The following is a 25,778-nucleotide window of genomic DNA, read 5'->3' as shown; positions in this document are numbered from 1 at the left end:
TCTAAGATGATGCTTTTCTTTAAAGTCTTCCAAATGTAATGAATCAGACCCACTTATCGGGACGGTTCTCGGGTTTTAATATAAAACTTTAGTCATAGAATAGAAATAGTAAGTCCAGATTATTTTTATCACACCAACAGCTCAGGAGACATAAGAACAAACGGACCCCATTTATACAGAAAGACACATAGAATCAGATCAGTCCAACCATATTCAAAGATTTAAATTCAAAAACAAACATTTCATTTGGGTCCAGGTTGGAATGTGATGAACTCGCCATCTTCTGTTTATTAATCAGACGTTTTCTGTCTGGAGGGTTTCACCTGTCCTGGTGTCATAATGACTCTGAATTCAGCATCATGGCTGAACAACGACCCCGTATCAATAACTGGTAACCAGCAGATGCTAACTGGTGTCGTTGGTCTCTGCTAACAGAAATCCCGTCTGGATGGATCAGAACTGATCAGACATTAGCAACGACTTGAAGTCCGAACCCAAACGTCCCACTAAGATTTGGTTCAAACTGGTTCACCAATCATTTACTGCACAATAGCTCTGAGTGTGGTGGCAGCGTCGTCATGGAAACGATGGCTGCTAGTGGAAAAGAGCCGCCAGAGACAGCAGCAGGGAGCCGATCAGCAGCGATCGGTCGGTTATTGATCTGCAGCTGCTGCTGTCGCTCTCAAAGATGAGCCGTCTGACGTCGCCCATCTGCAAGAGAATAAAACAGGCGTGACGTCATCATCATCATCATCATCATCTGGAAAAGTAATGAGACAAGCAGCAGCGCCTGATCCCATTCATTACGGAGCTGAAACAGTCTCAATATTTACTCATGAACACATTTATTTGTCATACAAACAAAAATATGTCTTGATTCACCAAATGCTCCTGGTCTGACTTTGCTGTATGGAGCTAAATTGGAGTCAATTTCAAAATATTTGAAATTAAGAAAAAATAAAAATAAAACTACACAAAATAGATCTGAAATTGGAAAAAAAGTTTTGAAACTGAAAATTTCAGACAAAAATGATTGAAACTGAACATCCTTTTTTTTATTTGAAAGTTTTGAAACTGTATTTTTTTTTAAAAAACTGATTAAAAATGTTATGAAGCAAAAAAAGATTTTAAACTGAAAGAAAAGTAAAAAAAAACAAATTTTCTGTTTAAATTTTTTGTTTTAATTTTTTAAACAAACTTTATCAACACCAATTTAGCTCCATATAATTGAATTTCTGTGTGAATTTGAGACGTCCCACTTGGCTCAATTCACAAATTTCTTCTGTTGAGTGTTAAGTTGTTCATTTATTCATGTTAATCATGTTAGCGAGCTACTTATTTATAAATATTTAAAATGCATGAATAACCAGGAATCTAAACATTGAGTTTAAACAAATCGGACTGGCAGCGATGGAGCTCCGTATTTATTATGAATGTGTTGTTTTTACCGGGGTGGTGGATTCTGGAGAAATCTGCAAGAGAAAGAAAATACGTTTTTACAGTGAACCACTTGGACGAAACCAAAACACTTTCCTGTCAAAATAAAGGTTTTCATTCTGCACATCCTCTGCTGTGTGATTTCTCCCGCTGCTCGGATCCTGCAGTGAAAACTGGTGGGTTTTCTGGTTTATGACGACATATTTTGAATTATTTTAAACACTGCAGCCAGCAGGTGTCGCTGTTGTTCCCTCATTATAAACTCTTAATCTGCAAACATATTTTTTCAATTTGAACATTTTTAAAGCAGATTTACTTTTTGTCATCAAACTTTACAGAAACATCCTGCGCATAAATCTGAAATGTTTTCTATTGCCTGGATAAAAACTGAGTAAAAACGGAAGCAGAATAAAAATCCAGTTTTGATTTGATTTAGACATTTATGATAAATTATTTAACTAATAAATCATCTTAAATAAACTTTGTTCAGACTTTAATTTGTAAAAGATAAAACAGGTGTGACATCATCATCATCATCATCATCATCGGAAAAGCAATGAGACAAGCAGCAGCGCCTGATCCCATTCATTACGGAGCTAAAACAGTCTCAATATTTACTCATGAACACGTTTCAGTGACTCTTGAGAAAAGGGACAAAATGGGTTTAAATTTTCCCAAAGATGCTAAGATGCAACATTTAGCAACATTTTTAAAAAAATTACATTTTTAATCGACCTGACCCAGAACTTTATCACCATCTGATAAAAATACATATAAAATGATTTTTTAAATATTTTTACAGACAAATGATTCTCAAAAAACAAAAGAAATATTTAAAACAAAAAACAACAAAAAGTAAAATTCCTTTGACTGTATGTGTAGATACAGTATTATCCAGTATTTATACATTTATTATAATTGATATAATAAAGTATGAATGAAATAAAATCGGCAGAGCCGTTACTCGCCTCGTCTGAGTCGATGTAGCCGCTGTTATTGGTCACTATAAGGACAGAAAAGCCAGATTCTTCTGTCAGTAACATGAATAAACCTGAAGCTGCGCGCCGGAGCGCTGCCGTTACCGTAGTAATACTCGAAGGTGGCGTTGTAGTCGTAGTCGGGGTCAGTCGTTGATCCAGTGTAACTGGGTTGGGTCGTCTCTTCCTCTTCATTGTCGCTGCTTACATTTCCTGTCAGGAAACACAATAAATTAGTTCAAACCTCAGAGTTAAAATATCCACATTTTTAAATAACATTTTCTGTTGACGACGTCCTAAAATCACAAGTTATTATGGTGCAAAATTTTAATTAAAAAATGACAAATTCTTTTGTTCTAATACATGGCGGACAATTTCTTAAATATTTAGGCAATTATTTAGAAAATATTTTTCCTAGCAACTAAAAAGAGAAGTTTCTTTCTAAAAAAAGGTCTTATTCTATTATCCAAGTTAAATAGAAAAATTTATTTGCTCTGAGTTTATTCTGGTACTTAATATAAAATTAAAATGTAAATAAATTACCGTTGGAAGAAAAATACTTTCTATAACATACTATAAAATACTTTATAATCTTAAACTTTTCGTTTAAGATTAAAGTTGTAATTTAATTTGTCTTGCTAAAAATAAAATGCCAATGGCAGGGCCGAGTTTGTACGTTGCAGTCAGGGGGCCACTAACGTTGTCCCAATGGCCACAAATGGCCCCCGAGCCACACTTTGAACACCCCTAACTGCGTTGCACAGGGAACCTCACAGATGAGGAGCAATAAAAGAAAATGTATGAATAACATGGTGAAAATATGACTGAAAAATGAACTCCAGCATTTTGTTCTTTAAGACAAACTAGAACAAAATATTGCTGTTAATTTTTTATTGTGTATAAACTTACAAACGGTTCTCCTCGTCATTTCTCCAGTTTAACTATCGATTATCTCCAAATTCTACGTAAATGGAAATAAACGTGAATAAAATGTAATCGTGTTGCATTCAGAGAAATAACTTTTGAAAAACTCCTGTTTTCTGTTTTTACATTTACAGTGACACGAAACGACTGGAAGAAAATCCACAAATACCAGAGACGTTGTTGCAGTAAAACCCGGAAGTTTCTGCTGGATTTTCTCCGTTTCAACTTGTTTTTTTTATTATTATTTGTTTTATGGATGCATATCATATTTCCCAGCCTGCTGAGCGGAGTTTGTTCCCAGCCTTCGGAACATGTGTTGGTTGGCCGCCAGCCAGAGCCAACAGCCGTCCATCAGGGCGCAGAACCGGGACGGAACCGACCCGCTTGGCCGGTGCTGAATGAGACCGAGAGGCTTCTTCAGCTGACACGCCTCCGGGTGGAAGGTCGGGTCTTTGTTTCGTTAAAATGTATATTTTTAAAGCAGCATTTTGCATTCTGGGGAAGGTGTGAAAACTTAGCAACCACTTAGCAGCTAGCTTAGGTTATGCTAGCTTTTGCTAACTGCTAGCTTAAGCTAACAGCTTAAACCAGCTTCACACCTTCCATTTTTACGTAAAGGGATTTTACAGTAAATGCCTTGAAGCATTTACTGTAGTAGCTTGAGCTACTTTATGATTCTTAAAATAAAGTTTAACAGTTTAGAATTTCTTGTCAAGTTTTCATCACACGTTAGCTTAAGCTAGCTGGTTGCATAAGTATTCACACCTGCAGATAAACACTTTGACGTGGGGCCTGCTGTGCACTGCATGGCAGGAACTTGTTGTTCTACACCCAATAAGCGGTATCTTTATTTATTTATGTTTCTTACGGCACCGTTAATGCGGCCCGAACCGCTGCGTGCTCCCCCACAAAAATGGTATCAAAACGTTCAGCTTGATGCCGAGAAGGCAGCTGTTACTTTTAGTGGGATTCTGAGTTAAAATGACGACATAAATTGAGAAAAACGAGAAAAATCGAGGCTGAGTGTCTCACAGAATCACTAATCTTTCTGTAACACACACACAGCGCAGTGGAGGTTTGACTCCTAAACTCTTTTTAACTGGCACAGGCACAAATATCGGCCTATTGGTCTGAAAGTCGGTCGTGGCATAGATGCACATGCCTGCTCCCGTAAAATGTTTTCAACATTTCTCTAGGGCTTATGGTTTGTTGTCAGGGTCCCTGAGACTGACGCTGGGTGTCTCCCAAGTATAGAAACTCTGTCTCCACAGCCAGCCCAGTGCGGATAATTAGTTACCATAGCAACGGGCCCAGAGAGGCAGAGTAGTCTCACAAACAGGCGCAGAGGCAGGTCTCACAATGCATTGTGGGAAGAATGCATATTTCCTGTGACTATTCATATTTTGCTTACATAAAATGATTATTTATCTGAATTTTTGAGTGTGAATTAAAATCCTTAGTGTGAAGGTTGAATGTTTTTTTTTTTAGAAATAAACAATTACCGTCTTTATGTTTTTTATTTTGGACCATGAGTGAGAACCACATGTGCGAAGCTAATAGTCGTCAGTCTGGGATTAACCTGTTCATGGGGTTGAATCATGGTACTGTAGAGGTGAGCCAGGTGAGCCAGGCTGAGCCAGGTGACCCGCAGCCCTGACCTGCATGGATGCTCTCCTCAGTCCAGCTGTGTTAAATGCTGGTCCAAAGTGATGGGCCCACTTCTGCAGGCCTCATTTACGTTTCTTCAGGATTTTTCTAGTACTTATATTTTAATGCATTACAAAAGTTTCTGAGTTTTTTTGGCAGGATTGAACAAATCTGTTCTTGGTTATGAAAACATGATTTATGTCGCTTCCTTTCAAGCTGCTGCTATATTTAGTTTAATAAATTAAAAACTCATCTGGTCCTAAACGTGGCTCTTCTGATTATCAAAGCTCAGCTATAAAAAGGTTAATATTTTGTTTCCCATAATTTTGACTGACTGGCTCAAAAACATCCAATCATAATCTGTTTTTTCATTTTAAAACGATTAATGATGACATTTTCAGTTGTATTTAACTTTAATTTGGTTTAACTTTCAAAGACGTTTTGAAATCAGGGAACGTTTCTGCAGGCGAAGCGATCAGCAGGCTGCTGAGCATTAAGACATTTGGTGATTCTTACTGTTATTTTTAATAACTTGGCTTTAGTTTCAGCTTGGCTGCACAGTGGCGCAGTTGGTAGAGCTGTTGCCTTGCAGCAAGAAGGTTCTGGGTTCGATTCCCAGTCTTTCTGCATGGAGTCTCCATGTTCTCCCTGTGCATGGTGGGTTTTCTCCAGGTACTCCGGTTTCCTCCCACAGTCCAAAAACATGACTGTCAGGTTAATTGGCCTCTCCAAATTGCCCCTAGGTGTGAGTGTGTGTGTGCATGGTTGTGTGTCTCTGTGTTGCCCTGCGACAGACTGGCGACCTGTCCAGGGTGACCCTGCCTCTCGCCCGAAACGTTGGCTGGAGATGGGCACCAGCACCCCTCCCGACCCCACTGAGGGAAAAAGGGTGCAAGAAAATGGATGGATGGATAGTTTCAGCTTCAGGTCCGTCACATTGTGAACATGTTGATGTTTTCTTACTTCCTGTCCCTGTTTGTCTTTTCGTCACCTACTTCCTGCTGCCATGCAGGTTCTGTTTGACCCAATGAATCGGCTGCTGGAAACAAACTGCTGGTCGTCACCAGAAGCTCGTTCATCAGTGATTAATTACCTTTACACGTTCAGCCACGTTCGTTTTGCTTTATCTGATATAAAAATGTCTTAAATCTGAAACATTTCAGTGACAAAAAGCAAAATTCTCCTGTATTCCTCATATATAAAGGATATTTTCTGTTTTATGATCTGAAAGGCTTCCAGGTTGAGGAGTTTTAAAACCTGCTGTTGTTTAAAGATGCCATCAGGGAACCTGATGAGCCGTCAGATCAGTTTATGAGCTAATTCAGCGGTTAAACACTGCAGGTCTGTTCCAGCACAGAGTTTATATGGGCACCAGCACGTCGTCGCCTGGGGCGGATAGAAAAGCTGTTATGTTATCAAAACAAGCTTTACTCAGAGATGTCACAGATTCAAACTCCTCTTTCAGCAGCAAATTAGTCTGAGCAATAATTTACAGGAAAGGAGAAGAAAAAACTAAAAGATCTGAACAAATTAAGAGGAAAAATAAAAACACAGGAGTCCGACGCAGATCTCTGGGACGGAAACTATCCAAACAGCAAATACCCGGCGACAGGCAAACGGGATCCGACAGAAGCAAGATCGACTGGGAGGGAGATTAGTAGCATGGAAACCAGTTTAATGTGCTGGGAGCTGAAGAAGTGAGGAGGACGCAGACGTTATGATGCAGAAATAAAATCTCATTTCAACAACAAGCCACCAGGCCAGGAATCTGAAGACTCAAAGTGAAAGTAACAGATTCTCTTACGCAACACAGAAAAATCCTGGAAGGGACTGAAATGTCTGCAGGTCAGAGTTTTCTGAAAGCAGGTTCACTAAGGTCCAGTTTGGGTCGGGTGAATGGCCGACGGTTGGACTCAAGACGTTCCCGTTTCTGGGAAAACCTCATTTATTCCCGACACGGTGAACTTCAGCAGCCCTCTGACAGCTGGGAGGGAAGCAGAGATGTGTCGGGGCTTGTTGGTCCGAGCCGCAGGCGGACTGATAAAAACCGCAGAGTCAGCAGTTTATCCCCCTCAGGCTTAACGGACCGGGCCACTCAGACCCGGTCCGTTCTGGGCCTGACATCGCAGGAACCGGTCCAGAGCAGCAAAATGAGACATTAAGTCCAAGGAAGGTAACCAGGGAAACCTGGATTTAAGGAAAAAGTGAAATCCTGGGATGGTTCACACAAAGTCTCCATCAGGAATGAAGAACTCAGATTCAATCAGCAAATACTTTAAATCGTCTCTGAGAAAAACAAGGAAGCTTCACAACGCCGTCATTCTCTTTCTGCTGTTCAGCTCTGGAGGTTTTCTGCCTGTCCTCTCATGACCTTTAACCTTTGGCCTGCTAACTGCGGAGCCTGAGACGGAGCTGTTGGGTTCCTGGTCGTTTCTGATGCTGGGATCAGCTGGGAAGAACGTCAGATGGTTTTTCTAGATGACCCGAGGCGGACGCTGATCTGCTAACGCGCTCAGAGCGGCGCTAACGCGCAGCTCCAGCAAGTCGGAACCGGAAGTGATCCGCGCCATCTTGGTAGGCAAGCGCAGCGCAGAGCGAAGCTGACCGATGGCCAGCGATAAGGAAGCGTATGAACAAAATGGCTGCTCTCGGGATCGACCCGTATGAGACGGAGAAGGAAAATATGTCAGACGATGTGAACCAACTTCCTCTGATCTGATGCTAACAGAACGAGTTCAGCATGAGGAACGTCGCCTGATGCATTCAGCGTTTCAAAGACGCACAAGCTGTTCGTGTGACTAAAGAGGTTCTGGTGATTGTTTATTGTTGCCATAGCAACGTTATAGCCACTGCCTACTCAGCAGCTGTAAAACTGAAACCGTGAAAGTTTTGTTCCAGAGATCCTGAAGCGCTAACCGTTCAGGAAGTGCAATAACAACTCCGAGCCTGTAGAGGGCGATGTACGCCGTAACAAACGTCTCACTGACACATGGTGCATTTCATCACAGTTTAATTTGGTACTTTAGCGTTAGCTTCTGCTAATTACTGTTAGCAGAACTAATTTTTGCTTGGTGAAGTTAGCAGCTAATGTTTTAGCTAGCAGTCCTCACCACTGATGACCTTATGACCCTTCCCGTGTCACTGCTCGCAGCAGACTGACTCTCGTTTCCATAGCAACGCCCGCTGATGGTTTTTGCTCTTAATTCAAGATGAAACATGAGCAGCTGAGTTTTTCCACGCAGGTTTTTCTACGTTTTGGTTTATTTTTTTTAACTGATGCAAAACCTGTGGTTCAAACCGTGACCAGCAGGAATCGAACGTCAGCCTGTTTGGACCAATAACCAGTTTAATGGCAGGCCTCCGGTGAAACAGGGGGAATCAGCTCAGGTGTTTCCTACTGACCCAGAGGACAAAGCAAATTAAAAGCCTGTGTCTGAAACATGGCGGCTGGTTGCGGGTCCGTTTGAAGCGGATGTGACGGTCGGGGCATTTTATTCAGCCTGTGGTGAGTCAGGCGTTTCTGTGAGGGTTTGGTTTTAGCCTCAGTTATTTAAATGTTTCTCAGACAGATTGAAACATGTCTGCACTCCTGACGGCTCCACCTCGGTGTCCGCCGCCGTGCCTCTTCGTTGGCGCCGATCCTGCGGATCGCTCTGAATCAATGAACATGATCGCTCATGTTTCAGGGTTTCGTCTCCCGGTTTGTTGGTGGTTTGGAGAGAAAAGCAGAGGTTTCACAACTAAACAAAGAAAGTCTGACTGAAGGCCACAGAAACTGAGGGCTCATATTTCCTCCATTAATCACTCAGTTATCTGAAACAACTCAATTACAGGAGACATCTAGATTAGAAATTCTATGCCTGGAGGAAGATGTGCTAACAGCGCTAAAGCTAAAAACACTTCACTTTATTAAAAGCGCTTCTCTTCAATGTTTATTTAAATCTGGACAGAATGTAAATCTGTATGTGAAGATGAAAGAAAACCCGAATAAAGCTGAGCGAACTGCTTTAATCCATTTTTCATTCTAAGTTTCGGAAATATTTCTCTGCTTTAATGTGAAAAGACATTTAGCAGATAAACGTCGTTTATATCTGCAACCAATAAAACAACAACAACAAAAGACAGGATAAGAGTCTGAAGCTCAACTGAAACTCATTTTCTCCGGATTCATTTGCATTCTGAGTTTAACTTTTAGATATTTTTTATTTAATAACACCTTGAGCTGCATATTCACACATTTTAGCAATAAAACTGACATTCTTGTTTCGTCTGCTGTAAAAACAATAAACGCATCGATTTCAGCTCCCAGTCCCACTTAGTTGGGTTTCTGCCGTCTGGACCATGTAGTTAAAACATGGTTAGTAGAACAATGGTCACAATTAATGATTTTATTTATGTGGTAGATGAAATGATAAATGCATTAATCATTTTGTGGGGCCTGTAAATTCACTTCCTGTTGCCTTTTCTTCTGCTGGTCGACCAAACACGACCGTCTGATTCAACCAGACATCAGCCGAAAAACCCAAACAGTTTCTGTCACAACAAAAACTGTCAGCAAACTCCAGAACCAGAGATTTCCTAACCGAAGCTGGTTTTACAAAAAAAACACGATAAAGCAGGAGCAGAAAGAAGACGACTGGGCCGGTCACAGTCGGGGTTTTCTCGGCTGATTTCTCGGCTGACGGAGGTTTAAACCTGGAAACTGCAGCAGCTCCTCTGATCCCTTTCTGGCTCATATTAAGCAAGTAAATCATGATCCATCACCCATTTCTTCACTGCCGGTTTGTTTCTGGGTTCACTTGTTCGGTGGTTTCACACAGATTCCCACCATCAGACCGCAGAGCCAGGCGATAACTCATGATCCGATGGGTTTTCACGGCTCTTCATGAAAACTTGCTCTGCAGGTTGAAGTCATTTAGTGTGTTTGGAAGCCAAACACTGCAGAATAACTTCAAAAAGCTCTTTTATTCCAGCATTTTAATCCAAAACGTGAAGCTAAAACATAGATTTCATCAGAGGTGGATTAACTAGTGGTTTGAGTTACACTTAGGAGAAAACGTGTTTATAGGAGAACTGTATTAATGGTTAGAGGTGAATTAAAGGTGCAGTAGAAACCAGAGCTACCGCTATGCTAACCTGCTAATGCGCTAATGGCGGAGATAATTTTTCATTTGGTGTTTTAGCATTAGCTCTTCATAATACAATGTTGTTTTATCGCTTTAGCGTTAGCAGGGCTAATGTTAAGGATTAGCGCAGCTAGCTAAGTAGCGTAGCGCCACCACGCTACGTTACTCACCTGTCAGTAGTTTGGAAAAGTTTCTTCTGCCTAAAATTTGTTATTTTTTATTAATTGATGTTAAAGTTTTTTTTATTTTAGCTTTTAAATTTCCATAATTTACTGTTACTGCGTCACTTTAGATTTGTTTTGCTGAATCTTTTGATCACAGGGCTTGTTCACGTGAGATATTGTATTCATGTTTATGTTCTCTCCTGTTTGTGAATGTTTCATGTTTTAATAAAGTTATGAGGGGGGGAAGAGCGAACGTGAGGAGAGGAAATGGAATTAATGCATAAACAGACTTCAACCCCTTCAAAATAAGAGCATGAATATAATCATCTAACTACAAGAAGATTTGTTAATAGTTAATCTAAACTTCAACACAGATGTTGAACTTTATTCAGCTGAATGTTTACAAAACTGTCATGTAAATGTAAAGACTTAAGAATTTATCTGAAGAATGAATTTTTCAACGTTAGCAAAGCGCTAAGCTAAGAGTTAGCTCTGCTATTAGCGCCTTGTTTCCTGAATTGTTCTGAGAATTTAACCGGGTCAGAACCATCTGAGTCAAACTGGAGTCAGAACGCTAACTGGGTCGGGTAACTGGGAGCCTGCTGTGACCCGGTTCGACTCTGTGCTGGTTCTGATGGACGTCCAAACAGAACCGGCTTCATCTCTGCTTTCACCAGGCGACTTTTATCGTCAGTGGAGAAAAGTTTCTCCGTTTTTTGTGAATTTCTGTGTGAATTTTCAGGCATTTCTTTAAATAATTTTTAGTTTCAGTGTAATTTTAACCTCCAGGCGTTTCCTTAACAAACCATCTGGTGACATAAACCTCTTTAATCCTGCAGCTGTTCTCTATTATCTGCCACATAAACAGTTTTATGAAGAGTTGTTTGCTTGATTCTCGCTGCAGCTCAGAGATTTTAGCGTAAACTCAGGTAATCCCAGCGTTTCTCTCCTTCATCAGCAGGATCAACGTTTCAAACTGAAGTCTGCGTGTCGGCCGACCTGCAGCGTTCAGGTCTCTACAGGTACCAGAGCCTGTCGCACACACAGATCTGTGATTCACTCCACAGGCTGAAAACAAACGTTTTCATTTTACTCACAAAAACCTGTTTAAACAAGAACAGAAATTAGGTTTCCTCACAGCAAAGCAGCAGAATGTCCCTTTAATTTCACTTTGACCAAAACCTGATTTATCTTCAAAAACACGGAGGCTGAAAATCTTCCTGGGCTGTAAATACTTTATCAAATACTTTATCAAATACTTTAGTAAATATTTTATCAAATACTTTAGTAAATACTTTATCAAATACTTTAGTAAATACTTTATCAAATACTTTAGTAAATACTTTGGTGCTAAAACCGTTTCCTCTTTGAGGCTCTCCAGAGCAGAAGCTCAGATGAAAAAGCTGCGAGGGAAACAGAGTAAAAACCGTTTCCTGGGCTGACTGGGGTCAGTTAGGAGGTCAGAGGTCAAATGTCACTCACCGTAGCAGGAAAACAGGACCAGGGCGATCGAGAGAGAGAGAGGGACGTTCATCCTGGACGAGGCGCTGGAGCCGACTGAGACTCTGAGGGAGGGGGGGGGCGCGAGGAGGAGGGAGGGGGCGTGGCCTCAGAGAGAGGGAGAGAGCTGGATCAGAACCGGATCAGAACCGGAATAAAACTCCTTTAGGACAGGAGCAGACAGAACCGTGATGACATCACAGAACACGGCGATGACATCACAGGAAGTGGAGGAGCTGTCTGGAGAACAGGGACAGCGTTCAAACTTCCCTCAGAAATGTTCCGACGGGATCCGAACCCACAACCTTTTTCACATCGTTAGCATTAGCATTAGCAGCAGTGGTGGGCGGCAGATCAGATGAGGTCCAGTTTCTCCTTCCAGCTGCTTTCTGGGTCAGTTTGTTGCTTTAATCTCGGCTAAAACACGAGAAAATCCAACTGTTCGGTTTTACAGTGTTAGAGCCGTTATCTGTCACCACATCATTACAGCAGAGAACATTTCACACACTCACACACACACCTACACACACACACACACACCTACACACACACACACCTACACACACACAAGCACACACACGCACACTCACACACACACGCGCATACATGCACACTCACACACACACAAGCACACACACACCTACACACACACACACCCACACACGCACACACACACACACACACACACCTGCACACACACACACACACACCTACACACACACTCACACACACCTACACACACCTACACGCACACACACACACACCTACACACACCTACACACACACACACCTACACACGCACACACATACACACACACACCTGCACACACACACACACACACCCACACACGCACACACACACACGCACACACACACACACACACACACACCTACACACACTCACACACACACCTACACACGCACACACACACACACACACACACACCTGCACACACTCACACACACACTCACACACACCTACACACACCCACACGCACACACACACACACCTACACACACACACACCTACACACGCACACACCTACACACACACACACTCACACACACCTACACGCACACACACCTACACACACACACACCTACACACACACACACTCACACACACCTACACACACACACACCCACACACGCACACACCTACACACACACACACTCACACACACCTACACACACACACACCTACACACGCACACACCTACACACACACACACTCACACACACCTACACACACACACACCTACACACGCACACACCTACACACACACACACACACACACACCTACACACACACACACACACACACACCTACACACACACACACTCACACACACCTACACGCACACACACACACACACACACACCGATGGATCTACCAACCAAACTGCTCCACGGACCATAAATGTTTATTTTCTTAGTTTGCTAAATGTTAAACTTCAAGCTAAATATTTAGTTAGCAAACTAGTTACTTTGCATATTTAACTTGTTAAAATATTTAGCTTGCTGCTTAGTTTACAAACTATTAAAGGTTAAACTATCTTGGTAACTTAACCAACTGGTTTACATCGTTTAGCTCAGATGTAAACCAGTTATAAAGCTAAACGCTTCAGAAACTAAACGTTTTGTTTCATCTGAATCTGAAGCAGAACCAACAGATCAGAACAGGAAATGATTGCACCATTCTGGGTTCTGGTTCTGGTTCTGATCAGCTCCCAGTCAGCCCTCCCCAGTTGAACAGATTTATAACTCCATTGTTCCCAGTGATGCCTCCAGAGTTTCCTGATGGATTGTTGGCCTGCAGACATTTTTCCTGCTGAGAAACACGAGGAGTGTTTGCTGAGGCCAGAGGAGGATTTTATGGCTCCAGACTTTCTTCTCTTTTGGGGTTAAACCTTTTTAAAAGCTTCTAGATGAAGGAAACTCTCCGTTTCTCCGTTTTCATTCCCAACATGACGCTGGGTGCGTCACAGCGCCCTCTGCTGGCTGCGTCACAGCGCCCTCTGCTGGCTGACTTCCGGTAAAGTCACTTTAATGTCTGGGTTGAATCAGAGGCTCAAATCAGAAACTGACCTGAGCGGAGAGCTGGACGCTGATTGGCTGTGAGCCCAGCGGTGAAGCTGATTGGCTGTCGGCCCAGCGGTGAAGCTGATTGGCTGTCGGCCCAGCGGTGAAGCTGATTGGCTGTGAGCCCAGCGGTGAAGCTGATTGGCTGTGAGCCCAGCGGTGAAGCTGATTGGCTGTCGGCCAGCGGTGAAGCTGATTGGCTGTCGGGCAGCAGTGAAGCTGATTGGCTGTCGGCCCAGCGGTGAAGCTGATTGGCTGTGAGCCCAGCGGTGAAGCTGATTGGCTCCTGATGGACGTGGGAGCGGCGCAGGTTTGCGTCACCTGTCTGATCTGCGGTGGCTTCCTAACAGGTGTTCTGACTGTTTTACCCGTGAATCCAGCATATTTTATGGTAATGCGCATGCGCACATCGATGTTACGTCACATACTGCTTACTCAGCAGATTTCTTATAAATCCGTCATACCTGTAGGAGTTTCATTTTGATTGTTTTATTTCTCAGAAGTTTATGGTAAATTTTATTTAATTAAGCTGCTATGATAATTAAACTTATTAACATAAATGACTTTTGCTGTTTCCAATATCGTCACCAAACGTAAACAAGACATTAGTCCCGTTTAGCGTCACTATTACTACAAACACTGTTTGACTACAGATTTGGTTGGGATATTTTGTCCCTACAGCTAATCTACCTTTTTAATATTTAAATGTTTCTTTAGAAAACTGAATGGAATCTGTCCTGAAAAGCTCATGAATATCTGGATGCTGACCGGAGCTGTTCAAGCAGAACAACGTCTTTCTGGAAATAACTACGTCTTTATCATTTTATTTTTATCATAAACTTATTGAGAAATAAAACTAACAAAATGAAACTTCTACAGGTATGACGGATTTATAAGAAACGTAACATCGATGTGCGCATGCGCATTACCACAAGGTGTGCTGGATTTACGAGGTATGACAGATGGACGGGACGCCGGCTCGGGGCTAAAGGGTCGCACTGATTGTTTCTATTTAAAACAAACTGGAGGGAAGGGTCTCACAGTGAGGTGCGAGGGCCCCCAGGGGACGCACCAGACTTCCCTGATGTCCTGCAGGGACGTCATGACACATCAGGACAGGGTTCCACCGCATGTCACATTCAGGAACATTTTAAATGCTACAGCCAGAGCTGCAAATAACAGGAAACAGCCAGACGCCGTTACAGCTGCTCTAACGCTACACTGTAAAAAATTAACACCTGGTGTTTGTTTCCATGGAAACCACCTGAGCTGTTTGATGTTTAACAGGTAATAAGGAAGTGACCTTTGATCTCAGCACAGACTCGGTTCCCAGAGGGTTGGACGGGAAGCAAAGCGGTTTGTTGGACAACGTCTCTGTTGCTGTGGATCTGTTGTCAGAAAACGACAGAAAAACAGCAGAAAACGACAGAAAACGAGAAAACAAGAGAAAAACAACAGAAAACAAGAGAAAAACAACAGAAAACAAGAGAAAAACAACAGAAAACAAGAGAAAAACAACAGAAAACAAGAGAAAAACAACAGAAAGCGACAGAAAGGTGTCGACCTGCTGCTGGTCAGGATGAAGCTGGACGTGAAAATGGAGATGCTGAAGTTCTGCTTCACCGTCTTAAACTCCGTCTTCCTGGTGAGTTTCTCCTGGATTTTCATCATCAACGTGTTTAAATCAGGTTCTTCATTTCTTCTAACGGGAGATTTGGTTTTGTCATGTTTGTAAATATTTCTACGTTTGGTTTATTCTCCATCCGTCCGTCCATTTTATTCAACTCTGGTCCTTTAGTGGGTCAAGAGGAGCTGCTGCCTCTCCAGCTATTGTTTCGAGTGAGAGGCGGGGTCACCTGGACTGGTCACCTGGACAGCCTGGACAGCCTGGACAGGTGACCTGGACAGCCTGGACTGGTGACCTGGACAGCCTGGACAGGTGACCTGTCTGTTGCAGGGCTGGTTTATTCTTCAGAGTTTAATATTAACTTGTGATGAAGAACATTTCCTGTTTCCAGATCCAGTTTCTTTCAGTCCTTCTGTTCCTCCTGGTTGTTTTGTTTGCTGGACAGGAAGTGGCTCTTTGAAGCAACAGGAAATGACCGTGTTGAATCTTTTCTGTAAAGGAGTTCCCCAAGGCTCAGCACTTGGACCTGGACATAATTTATCACAACACATGCAGCTGCCTCTTGTGGTTTTAATGGCTGTTTAAGTCGAGGCGCTTCCAGGGAAGAGCCATGAAGAGCGACAGCGTATCACATGCTAAGTGTTTGTCCCTAAATCAATAAAATAATGTACCGATTATTGATTTAGGGACCCAGGAGTCAGACTGAAAAGGTTCATCTGAAAGGTTATATTGTTTCAGACTTTTGCATCAAGAAAGTGATTTAACTGTTTAGATGTTTAGAAGTATGGTGGCCCAGAAAGATCAACAAAATGCAATAATCATAACGCAACATGTGCACAACGGACGTTACGATAGCAACCGTCTAAACTTGGTTTCGGCATAAATTCAGTTTAGCATAAATTTAATTTTATCCCACTTCAGCTTACATTCTGGTTTAGCATAGCTTCAGTTTTAGCTCCCTGTTAGCGTGTCCAGCATGGCTGCGTTCACACTGCAGCCTGAAGTGACCCAATTCCGATTTTTTTGCCGGGGCCGTTCACACTGCCAGTAAATGCGACCTGTATGTGTTCTGCAGTCTGAACGGGCAAACGACCTGAAAGTGTCCCGCATGCGCAGTAGAGGGCGCCATAGCGTCAGCGTTCTCAGTGTTCTGCCAACCGCCATGAAAAGAAGAAGAAGAGCTCAGAGTTTGCGGAAGTAAACATGGAGGCTAACGGTGGAACTTAGCTTGAAGTTGTTGTCCAGCTGGAGCAACATATTAATAACTTCATCCTCATATAGTCAGGGGTGAAAGTAGTTTTAAATTCTTGGCGGTACTATGACAAAAATACATACATACATACATACATACATACATACATTACTTCTTTGTGGGCTTTGGAGTTTCTGTGCTAATTAATTTTTTAGCGAAGTGATAAAATCCGGTAGCTCTTACTTACTACAAATTACTACAAAATAAAGCTGCATTTCCTCCTTCAGCCCACTGGCTGCAATGTTGACACCTTGAGATGCCATGAGACCTAAACTCTGAACATCATGGCATGGATGCATCCCAGTTTTCCATGTCTGGTTTATAACCATTCATTTTATCTTTTAAACTGGTTCTACTGGTCCTGTGTCCAGACAGAGGGATAATCAGTAGCCCAGCATCATGACCTGTTTGTTCTGAAGATCCTGCAGCTTCTCTTCCTAACATGGCGCCTCCTCACCCTGACTCTCATACTGACAGGAGGAACCACAGAGCTCTGTTAGGTTAAAGCTCATCTTCTGAAGTTGGGATGTTTTTCCTCCAACAGGTTCCAGAGGAATCACCTCAAACCAGATGTTGGACTGGATTTTATTTCATTTGTGAATGTTAGAGCCTCATTTTCAACAGTGGAGCTATAAAGGTTGAAAAAGGTTATTATTTTAGAGAAAATCTCATCAACATCAATATTTCCGCTAAATACGAGGCAAAAAACAAAATTGTTTGATAAAGAAAAGCCTCTCAGACTCTGAGCTCAAAGCACCAAACTATTTTTTATATTAGACAATTTCACATAATTATTGCGGTAGAAGCCATTAGTTTGTTAAATACTTAATGAAACATATTAACCGTGTTTGATGTTTGTTGTAAATGACTATAGTCACACAGAACGAGGTCATTAGTCCAAGTTTGTCGTTTATTGAATGTTCAGAAACTACAGCGGCTCTAAAGGTCAAAGGTGAAACAACCTGAACAGGTGATCAACTCTAAACCACTTGCACCTTTTTACTCTCCGTCTCTCTATCATTTAAGCACAGCTGTTGCCATGGCAACTTCCTGCGCTCCTCAAGCCAACCAGAGATTACGTTAAAAACATTCAGTCCGTTACGATATAAGGTTTTCAGGCTTGATATTTATGTTGCATCATTAATAATCTTCATGATCACAGAGGTGGTTGGTTAGTTAACTTTAATCTCCTGATCTGATGTTATTTTGGTAATGGAACCGAAACGCACAGGATTGCGCAACACCTTGTTGAAACAATAATCACTGAGATTATTATTGTTGTTGGGTCATTAATTTGAACACGTTTTGTTGATTTTTTGTTGTTGTTCTTTAATAAAGTAACAAACGTTTAAAGCCAATCAGAGGAGGACCTGCTGCTCTCAGCCAATCAGAGGACCTGCTGCTCTCAGCCAATCAGAGGACCTGCTGCTCTCAGCCAATCAGAGGACGACCTGCTGCTCTCAGCCAATAAGAGGACGACCTGCTGCTCTCAGCCAATCAGAGGAGGACTTGCTGCTCTCAGCCAATCAGAGGAGGACCTGCTGCTCTCAGCCAATCAGAGGACCTGCTGCTCTCAGCCAATTAGAGGACCTGCTGCTCTCAGCCAATCAGAGGACCTGCTGCTCTCAGCCAATCAGAGGAGGACCTGCTGCTCTCAGCCAATCAGAGGAGGACCTGCTGCTCTCAGCCAATCAGAGGACCTGCTGCTCTCAGCCAATTAGAGGACCTGCTGCTCTCAGCCAATCAGAGGAGGACCTGCTGCTCTCAGCCTCCTGCTACGTTCAGTTTGTCTCCTGATGCTGAGACTCAAAACCTTCTGAGATCAACGTGTCGCTCTGCTGCTCTAGCAAAGAGTTCAGAAACAATATGAAATGAGAAAAAAGGTATTTATTAACTGATTAAGTCGTGTTTTAGATTGTTCTTGAAAAACTAATCGGCCACGGCTGATCAGTGGGTGAACTCACGGCTGCACAGTGAATCCGTTCATGTTTAAAGCTGACAGCCGCTCCTCCCCCTGCAGGTACTGCGAACCCCCACTAAATCTTTTAGGGGTAGCGGTACCTGCCGTACCGCCTTATAACTTTCACCCCTGCATATAATCCGTCATGGTTGTTGTTTTTCTTCCTGCTTGCGTGTATCAGGAGCAGAATAGTGAGATTTGTTGAGAATCAGTGACGTTCAGTTCGGATGAATGTGACCTGGACGTTATGGTCGCATTTGAATCGGATACGTATCGGATATGGTTCACATTCTGAAAAGAATCCGACCTGAGCTGCTCACACTGCCATGAAAAGATCGGACGCAGGTCGCATTACGTCAAAAAACTCTGATTTGGGTCACTTCAGGCTGCGGTGTGAACGCAGCCCTCGTCTCCTCTGAAGGTCTTTGCTTCTCCAGGCTCAGCTTCTGTGTTTCGCTCACCTGTAACCTGTTTGACCAACATGAACATGATGCAGGTCTGAAGTTCAGCTGGACTTTCTCTGCAGGTTCTGGGTCTGAGCGTTATGGGCTGTGGAATCTGGATCCTCTTCGACACCGGAAGCTTCCTGAATGTCCTCTCCTCTGGTACCAAAATAAAACATACTTTTATTTAAAGGAACAGCGTAACATTTATTAAGGGTGAGGAAAATCTCCCCAGAGGAAAAGATGAGAACTGAAATTTCCAGTAAAGTAAATGTAAATAAAGCAGATTTTAACTCACAGAGCTTTTTTCTAATGGCATCAGAGTTTGTAGGAACTTTTATTTAATAATCCATCACTTCCTGTTTCTCTGGGTGACTTAATATAAATGTATTTATCTTTGCCATTTCAAGTAAGGCAGATGGGTTTTTCTGCAACCCAATGAATGAAAGAAAAAGAAAAATTCCTGCTAAATTCGCAACAGTTTCAGTCAAACTGTTTGGACTCTGGAGGTTTTGTTCTGATCCACAACAAAACTGGACCCGATGCTGAAGGTCCAGAAACTTCCCAGGGAAATCCTGCAGATCACAACGAAGTCAGACACTGTGGAGGAGAACCACAGAGAAGAGAAAAATAATTATGAGAATAAAGTCATACAAGGAAAGAGTCAAAATTTACAAAAATAAAGTTGTAGAAGAATAAATCCAAACAATATGAGAACAAAATTATCACAATAATGACGTTAATGAGCATAAAGGAGGGATGTCAACCTCCAGTCCTCTGCTGTCCTGCAGGTTTTAGATGTCCCACAGGTACAAATGTCTTCATCGCCTCCTCCTGGTGTAGATCAGGTCGGCTAACGACCTGATTGTTCTGTTCAGGTGCTGCAGCAGAGGCAGGACAGCGGAGGACTGGAGTTTGACGCATAAAGCTACACAATATGGCAATAAAGTCACAATATTTTGACTTCATTCTCTAGTTTTTTACTTATTTCCTTAGCATGACCCAGTTAGCGCCGGTCCTGTCTGGTGGTGGTGTGACCTTCACCCTGAATCCGTCTCAGTTTTGTGTTTTTGCGTCCAGAGGAGCTGCAGGTGGTGGCAGTGGGCCTGTTCATAATCGGTGGAGTGGTGGCACTGGTCAGCCTGACTGGGTGTACTGGAGCGGCCCTGGAGAAACGGTTCCTGCTGCTGGTGGTGAGTTTCCCATGATTCCCTGCGGAGGGGAAAACGGCTGCTACCTGCTCAACACTCAGCTCTTCCTCCTCAGTACTTCTGCTTCCTCATCGCGCTGGTCCTGGGTCAGCTGTTCGTCACCATCCTGCTGCTCCTGAAAAGAGACGAGGTCGGTCGTCTTCACAGCGGGTTTATCACCTAAAATCTGCTTTTTCTCTTTCCAAAACGTTTTAATGTTTTTCCCTCATTAAAAATAAACCTGGAGTTTTGCTTTGACTCTTTCATGTCTGAGAAATACTTTAATCTCCATGGCAACCATTCAGCTGTAAAAAACGCTGGGAGGCGCAGCTCCTTCCCCTCTCAGCTCCTTCAGACTAGCCAGCAGCAATTAGCAAACATCTGCTGAGCTCATTCCAGGAGCTTCTGCTCAGAGCAACGCTGGTAAAAACAGGAAAGGGTTAATAGAGGAGCCATGTTGGGACGACTTCCTGGAGGCGGAGCTTCAGAAAGAGCAGGAGCTTTTAAAGAGACAGAGGCCCAATTAAATCAGGAAGTAAATATTTCTTTGAAGTCATGTTTGATATATTTAGCATTTTTATAACAAGTGACGGTAAAAAAGTGACTTGATTGTGCGATAAAATGGGACTAAGTGCCTGGAAAACACATAATACCGCCCCTTTAACGTTTTACATGAAGAGATCAGTTGGTTTGATTCTCGTCCACCTAGAGGGAGATCATTTAAAGAGCTTCCAGGGTCAAAGGTCATTGTCATATTCCTTCCATGTCCGTTGCTGGAGTCTATCAGAACAGCTGAAAACTGCTGAAGCTCCATAAAACAGCTAAACAAGCCTGAGGCTCGGATGTTAGCTCAAAAGTCTAACCCTGAGATTAGGAGGAAGTCATGAGGAGACCTAGCAGACCAGCACCATATCCTGGGATTTAAAAGTGCATTGTGGATTTACTCTGCTGTGCACAGAAATCATTGGACAGAACACCTAAAAGTGATCCTAGTAACGGTTGTGAAAATAGTGAATAGTGAACAGAAGAAGGAAAAAGTCTAATTTTTCTATACGTAATCAGTTTGTTTCACTCAAAAGACAAGAATGTAAATGTCAATATTGTCTGGCAGCTTGGGCTGCGTTCACACCAGCGCTGTTTAGTCCACTTTAATCCAACTCCAGTACATCTGCCTAGAAAGTCTGGTTTGCTTGTGGAGGTATGAATGCGTAATCGAACTCTGATGCGGACCATTAAAGCTAACAATGGTTCCTCGGTTCGGTTGAACTCTGGTGCGGTTTGAATGCATGTGTGAGTGTTTCAGTCTGTTTTTGTGTGTTATTGTGTTTAATTCGGTCTTTATCAAAGATCGTAGCTTACTGTTGTTTTCCCTCAGATCGATAGTACTCTGACTCAAACCGTGAACAACATCATAGGTCAGTACGGAAATAGCAGCAGCAGGGCTGACATAATCATGGATAACGTCCAGCATTATGTGAGTTTCTCCACCATCTCTTCTGTCCTAGCTAAAGTAAAAGACGCCTGGTTGATATTTGTTTTTATTCTGGCTCTCAGACCAAATGCTGCGGAATAAATGGACCGGACGACTGGCTGAAGAACGCCTTCATTCAAACTCTGAACCTGACGAGTGGGAACCTGCTGCCGTGTTCCTGTTTCCTGTCCTTTCAGCCTAGCATAAACTCGCCCTGGTGCTTGGAAACCAATAACACCAATGTAACGGTGTCTGGAACAGGACATGGGATTTTTAATGAGGTACAGTCGACCAAAGCGAACAGCAGAAATCTGGACGCGTCGCAGCGTGACGCCGCTGGAGGGCAAAAAGCTGCTAACGTCTCATACACAAAAGAAAAGAGACGCAATGTTTTGGTCAGGAAAGTTTTAATTAAGTAAAAATAGCGAGGGAGAGGGAAGGAGGTCAGTTATGCTAGCTTGGCTTTGTCAGCCTTAGCATGTAGATATGCTGTGGAATAATGTTTTGGTTCAGTTAAAAAAAAAAGCGTCCCTCACACCAACTCTGACAAATGATCAATAGAGCACAGCTTCAGATTAGCTAATCAACCACCGCTGTGTTAGCTTAGCTAATAGCAGCAGTAGCTATCCATCACAGCAATCACTTATTAATAATCACAAAATAAACATCAAACTGTAATGTACTGAATGTTCTGCTCTTTGTGTGGGAAATGTTTGCATATCTTTTGGTGCTGAATCCTGACACACATAGTGGTATTTGTTGTCAGTCGGTTGCTATGGCAACGAGTCTGCGTGAAGTGTGGCGGACACGGTGAGCGAGAAAAAAGAAGAGTAAGAGTGGTTTGGAGTTGTTTTTTAACTGTTTTTCTGCGTTGTTTTCCCCTTTGCTGTGACGCACTGCACTGAGCTAATAATACATCTCCAGGTTTCATTTAGTTCATTGTTCCACCGCAGCAGCGCCTGGAACGCAAAGGAATCAGCTTTTTGCCCTCCAGTGTTGCGCTAATGCGCAAAATATCCGGATGTAAACGACATGCAACGCGCCTACACTGAGAATCTTCACCTGAAAATGAGCTGGTTCAATGAAACGATGTGTTTAATGCCGCAGAGCTGCCGTAAGAAGATGAACCAATGGCTGAAGGACAACTTCATAACCATCGTTGCCATGGCTGCAATCCTCATTTTAATCCAGGTAAGAATAATCTGGAAGATTTAACCTCCACTCATTCCTCTCTCACTGGGAATAAAACCAGGAGGGAGTATAAAAACTACAAATGTCGGTAGATATAGTTTCCTCTCATTCTAATCAGTAATTAGATGCCATCTAGTGGTCGGAGTGTGAACTACACCTGGTTTATTAAAGCGGAAACGGGCAGCAGGCCGATTAACTCAGTAAATAATCTAAACCCTTAATTAGATTCTGCAGTAAAATATACATTTAGGCTGAGAAATGTCTTCTATGTATTATACATCAAAATAGAGAACATGTGATCAAAATTATAAAATGTATTTCTAATTTGGAATTGATAGCTTTTAGTGACTCTTGCAACCAAGCAACGGAAATGAGCTAAATGTTGGTATGTTTGTAGAAATGGGAAATTGTAAGTCTATATTTTCATTATGAAATACATAAAATTAAAATATGAATATTGATTAATTAACATGAGTACATATGGTAATAGAATATTCATCGTGAAACGGGATGGAAACGCATTTCTTAAAGTCATAATTACATGAAGTCATAATTTAAAATAGTAAAAATAAGGATTTCAGATTCTAAAGTTTTAGTCATGGATATTAGAACGTGCTGCACAGTGGCAAGAAGGTTCTGGGTTCGATTCCCGGCCCCGGTCTTTCTGCATGGAGTCTCCATGTTCTCCCTGTGCATGGTGGGTTTTCTCCAGGTACTCCAGTTTCCTCCCACGGTCCAAAAACATGACTGTCAGGTTAATTGGTCTGTCTAAATTGCCCCTAGGTGTGAGTGTGTGTGTGCATGGTTGTGTGTCCTGTGTGTCTCTGTGTTGCCCTGCGACAGACTGGCGACCTGTCCAGGGTGACCCCGCCTCTCGCCCGGTACGCTAGCTGGAGATGGGCACCAGCACCCCTACCGACCCCACTGAGGGGCAAGGGTGAAAGAAAATGGATGGATGGATATTAGAACAAACATTATGAGATAGAAAGTCATGCAGTTAGCTTCAGTATCATAACCATGACTTTAAAATTCATCAAAATTATGACATGAAATATTCCATCTCATAGTGACTTTAAAACTTGTAACTATGATGGTTTTATTTTTCCTGGCTTCCATGTAAAAGCTTTAAGGACAGTACAGTAAAATTAGCTGTATTGGAAAGACTCGAACACCAATTCAAACACATATGCTGAAATTCAATATTTATAACTTTTTTATTTTTCAGGTTTATTTAGAATAATGACAAAAATAAAAAAACTGTTCAAAAACATATATTTTGTCTCAGTTAAAGTCTAGTTTGAGCAAAAACAGCATCAGTAAAATGACCAATGTACTGATTGAACTGTGTTTCATTCCTTTAGTTCCTGCTGGATCTAATTCGCATCATAAGTAAATTTACACTAATGGTGGATGAATTGTTTGTATTTGAATCTCTAATTTAACTTCAAATAGACAGCAAAATCACAAGTAATACAATTTTTTGTACAATTTAATAGAATTTCAGTCATTAAGTTTTTAAAAACGTATTTCTGCATTTCAGTTGTAATTCCCGTGGCTGCCTGAAGGGGGTGCTAACGGTCCTTTGCTCTGCAGATCTTTGGCCTTTTCTTCGCTGGGTCTCTGTTCCGCATGTTTGGAGAAAAAGGCGCTTTAAAGAAAAACAAGCGGCTCGTTGGTGAAGATGGCGCCGACTCGGACTCCGAGCCCGACCCGGACGGCGGAGAGCAGAACTGCGCCTTCATGGACCCGGATGAAGGCGCTCCAGAACCAAACTACATGACCGCTGGAGACGCCAACAACATGGCTGACCAGTACAACCAGAACCAGGAGTACCAGGAGCCATTTCATTACAACCAGAACCAGAACCAGGTGTACATGCCTGCTGGAAATGCCAACAACATGGCTGACCAGTACAACCAGAACCAGAACCAGGAGCCATTTCATTACAACCAGAACCAGAACCAGGTGTACATGCCTGCTGGAAATGCCAACAACATGGCTGACCAGTACAACCAGAACCAGAACCAGGAGCCATTTCATTACAACCAGAACCAGAACCAGGTGTACATGCCTGCTGGAGGTAGCAACATGATTTATGACCAGTACAACCAGAACCAGGGCTTCCAGGACCAGAACCTGGGCTTCCAGGAGCCACTTCATTTCAACCAGAACCAGAGTTACCATGGCTACCAGGAGGCTAGTCAGCATTATTAAACACTGATTCAATGTTGTAAACATTATGTATCATCTTGTTTTTTCCTCTAAAATGTTTGCATTTTTTAAAGTGTTCCTGTCCTGATGGTTGGCCTGTCGCTGCTTCAGGAGTTTTAACAGAAAAACTATTTTCTCCTCCGGAAATCTGCGGCGTGTTTCAGGTTAACGAATCAGAAACGTTCATTTGGAAAACAGGACAGAAAGTCCGCTGGACCCCGGAGACCGTAGCGCCGCCTTCATCTCCGTTTGTCACCTTCAAACTATCGCCTTGCCATCGTCGGCCATGTTTGTTTACTCTGAACTCACGTTTGATCTCGAGAGATGTTGCGAGATTTCCCGTCTGACATCTGAAGGTTGGTGGTTGAAATCTGTGTATTTTCTCTCTGATTTTGAAAATAACCCGACAGTTTTAAAATCCTGCGGTGTGAACCAGGCGGTAGCACAGAGCTGTAGCGTTTCCTTTTATTGTTGTTAAAAATTACACTTGAAACTGACTAGATGAAAATGTTTCATATTATGTTAATAAAGTGTCACATATTGATATTTATGTTTCTACATTAACTCATTGATTAT

General features: G+C 42.4%; 2 protein-coding genes across 9 annotated transcripts; one reads left to right on the top strand and one right to left on the bottom strand.

Moving 5' to 3' along the window:
• Positions 1-53: 53 nt before the first annotated feature.
• Positions 54-11,865, bottom strand: LOC145547640 (uncharacterized). Its single transcript, XM_081597406.1, has 5 exons — positions 11,758-11,865; positions 2,520-2,627; positions 2,406-2,440; positions 1,449-1,472; positions 54-711 (listed from the first exon to the last, which is right to left on the bottom strand). The coding sequence occupies exons 1-5, from the start codon at positions 11,807-11,809 to the stop codon at positions 595-597; spliced, it is 336 nt and encodes a 111-aa protein (XP_081453532.1). The 5' UTR covers positions 11,810-11,865; the 3' UTR covers positions 54-594.
• On the top strand, positions 3,611-25,231 carry LOC103477524 (CD82 antigen). Of its 8 annotated transcripts, none has more exons than XM_081597405.1 (10): positions 14,738-15,502; positions 19,223-19,301; positions 20,220-20,332; positions 20,406-20,480; positions 21,705-21,803; positions 21,884-22,081; positions 22,908-22,991; positions 24,585-24,860; positions 24,924-24,956; positions 25,047-25,231. In XM_081597405.1, exons 1-10 carry the CDS (start codon positions 15,437-15,439, stop codon positions 25,203-25,205), a joined length of 1,182 nt encoding a protein of 393 aa, XP_081453531.1. In that variant the 5' UTR covers positions 14,738-15,436; the 3' UTR covers positions 25,206-25,231. The 8 variants fall into 8 exon arrangements, with proteins under 8 accessions (XP_081453528.1, XP_081453529.1, XP_081453531.1 ...); XM_081597404.1 differs by having other exon boundaries at positions 14,739-15,502; positions 25,020-25,231; XM_081597403.1 differs by having other exon boundaries at positions 14,737-15,502; positions 24,585-24,956.
• Positions 25,232-25,778: the final 547 nt, after the last annotated feature.

This window comes from Poecilia reticulata, chromosome 16 (assembly GCF_904066995.2).
Source record: "Poecilia reticulata chromosome 16, P_reticulata-male-v2, whole genome shotgun sequence".
Classification (NCBI taxonomy): domain Eukaryota; kingdom Metazoa; phylum Chordata; class Actinopteri; order Cyprinodontiformes; family Poeciliidae; genus Poecilia; species Poecilia reticulata.
Note: the sequence above shows the minus strand (reverse complement) of the source record. Positions and strands in the feature narration are given on the sequence as shown.

Bases quoted from the DNA above. Each gene is read 5' to 3' on its own strand.
- LOC145547640 (XM_081597406.1), bottom strand. From the start codon at position 11,809: ATGAACGTCCCTCTCTCTCTCTCGATCGCCCTGGTCCTGTTTTCCTGC. The intron at 2,441-2,519 runs GTAACGGCAGCG...CTGTCCTTATAG, and splicing joins CACCTTCGAGTATTACTACG to TGACCAATAACAGCGGCTAC. The intron at 712-1,448 runs GTAAAAACAACA...ATTCTCTTGCAG, and splicing joins CTCCAGAATCCACCACCCCG to ATGGGCGACGTCAGACGGCT.
- LOC103477524 (XM_081597399.1), top strand. From the start codon at position 15,437: ATGAAGCTGGACGTGAAAATGGAGATGCTGAAGTTCTGCTTCACCGTC. The intron at 15,503-19,222 runs GTGAGTTTCTCC...CTTTCTCTGCAG, and splicing joins TCTTAAACTCCGTCTTCCTG to GTTCTGGGTCTGAGCGTTAT. The intron at 20,333-20,405 runs GTGAGTTTCCCA...CTTCCTCCTCAG, and splicing joins AACGGTTCCTGCTGCTGGTG to TACTTCTGCTTCCTCATCGC.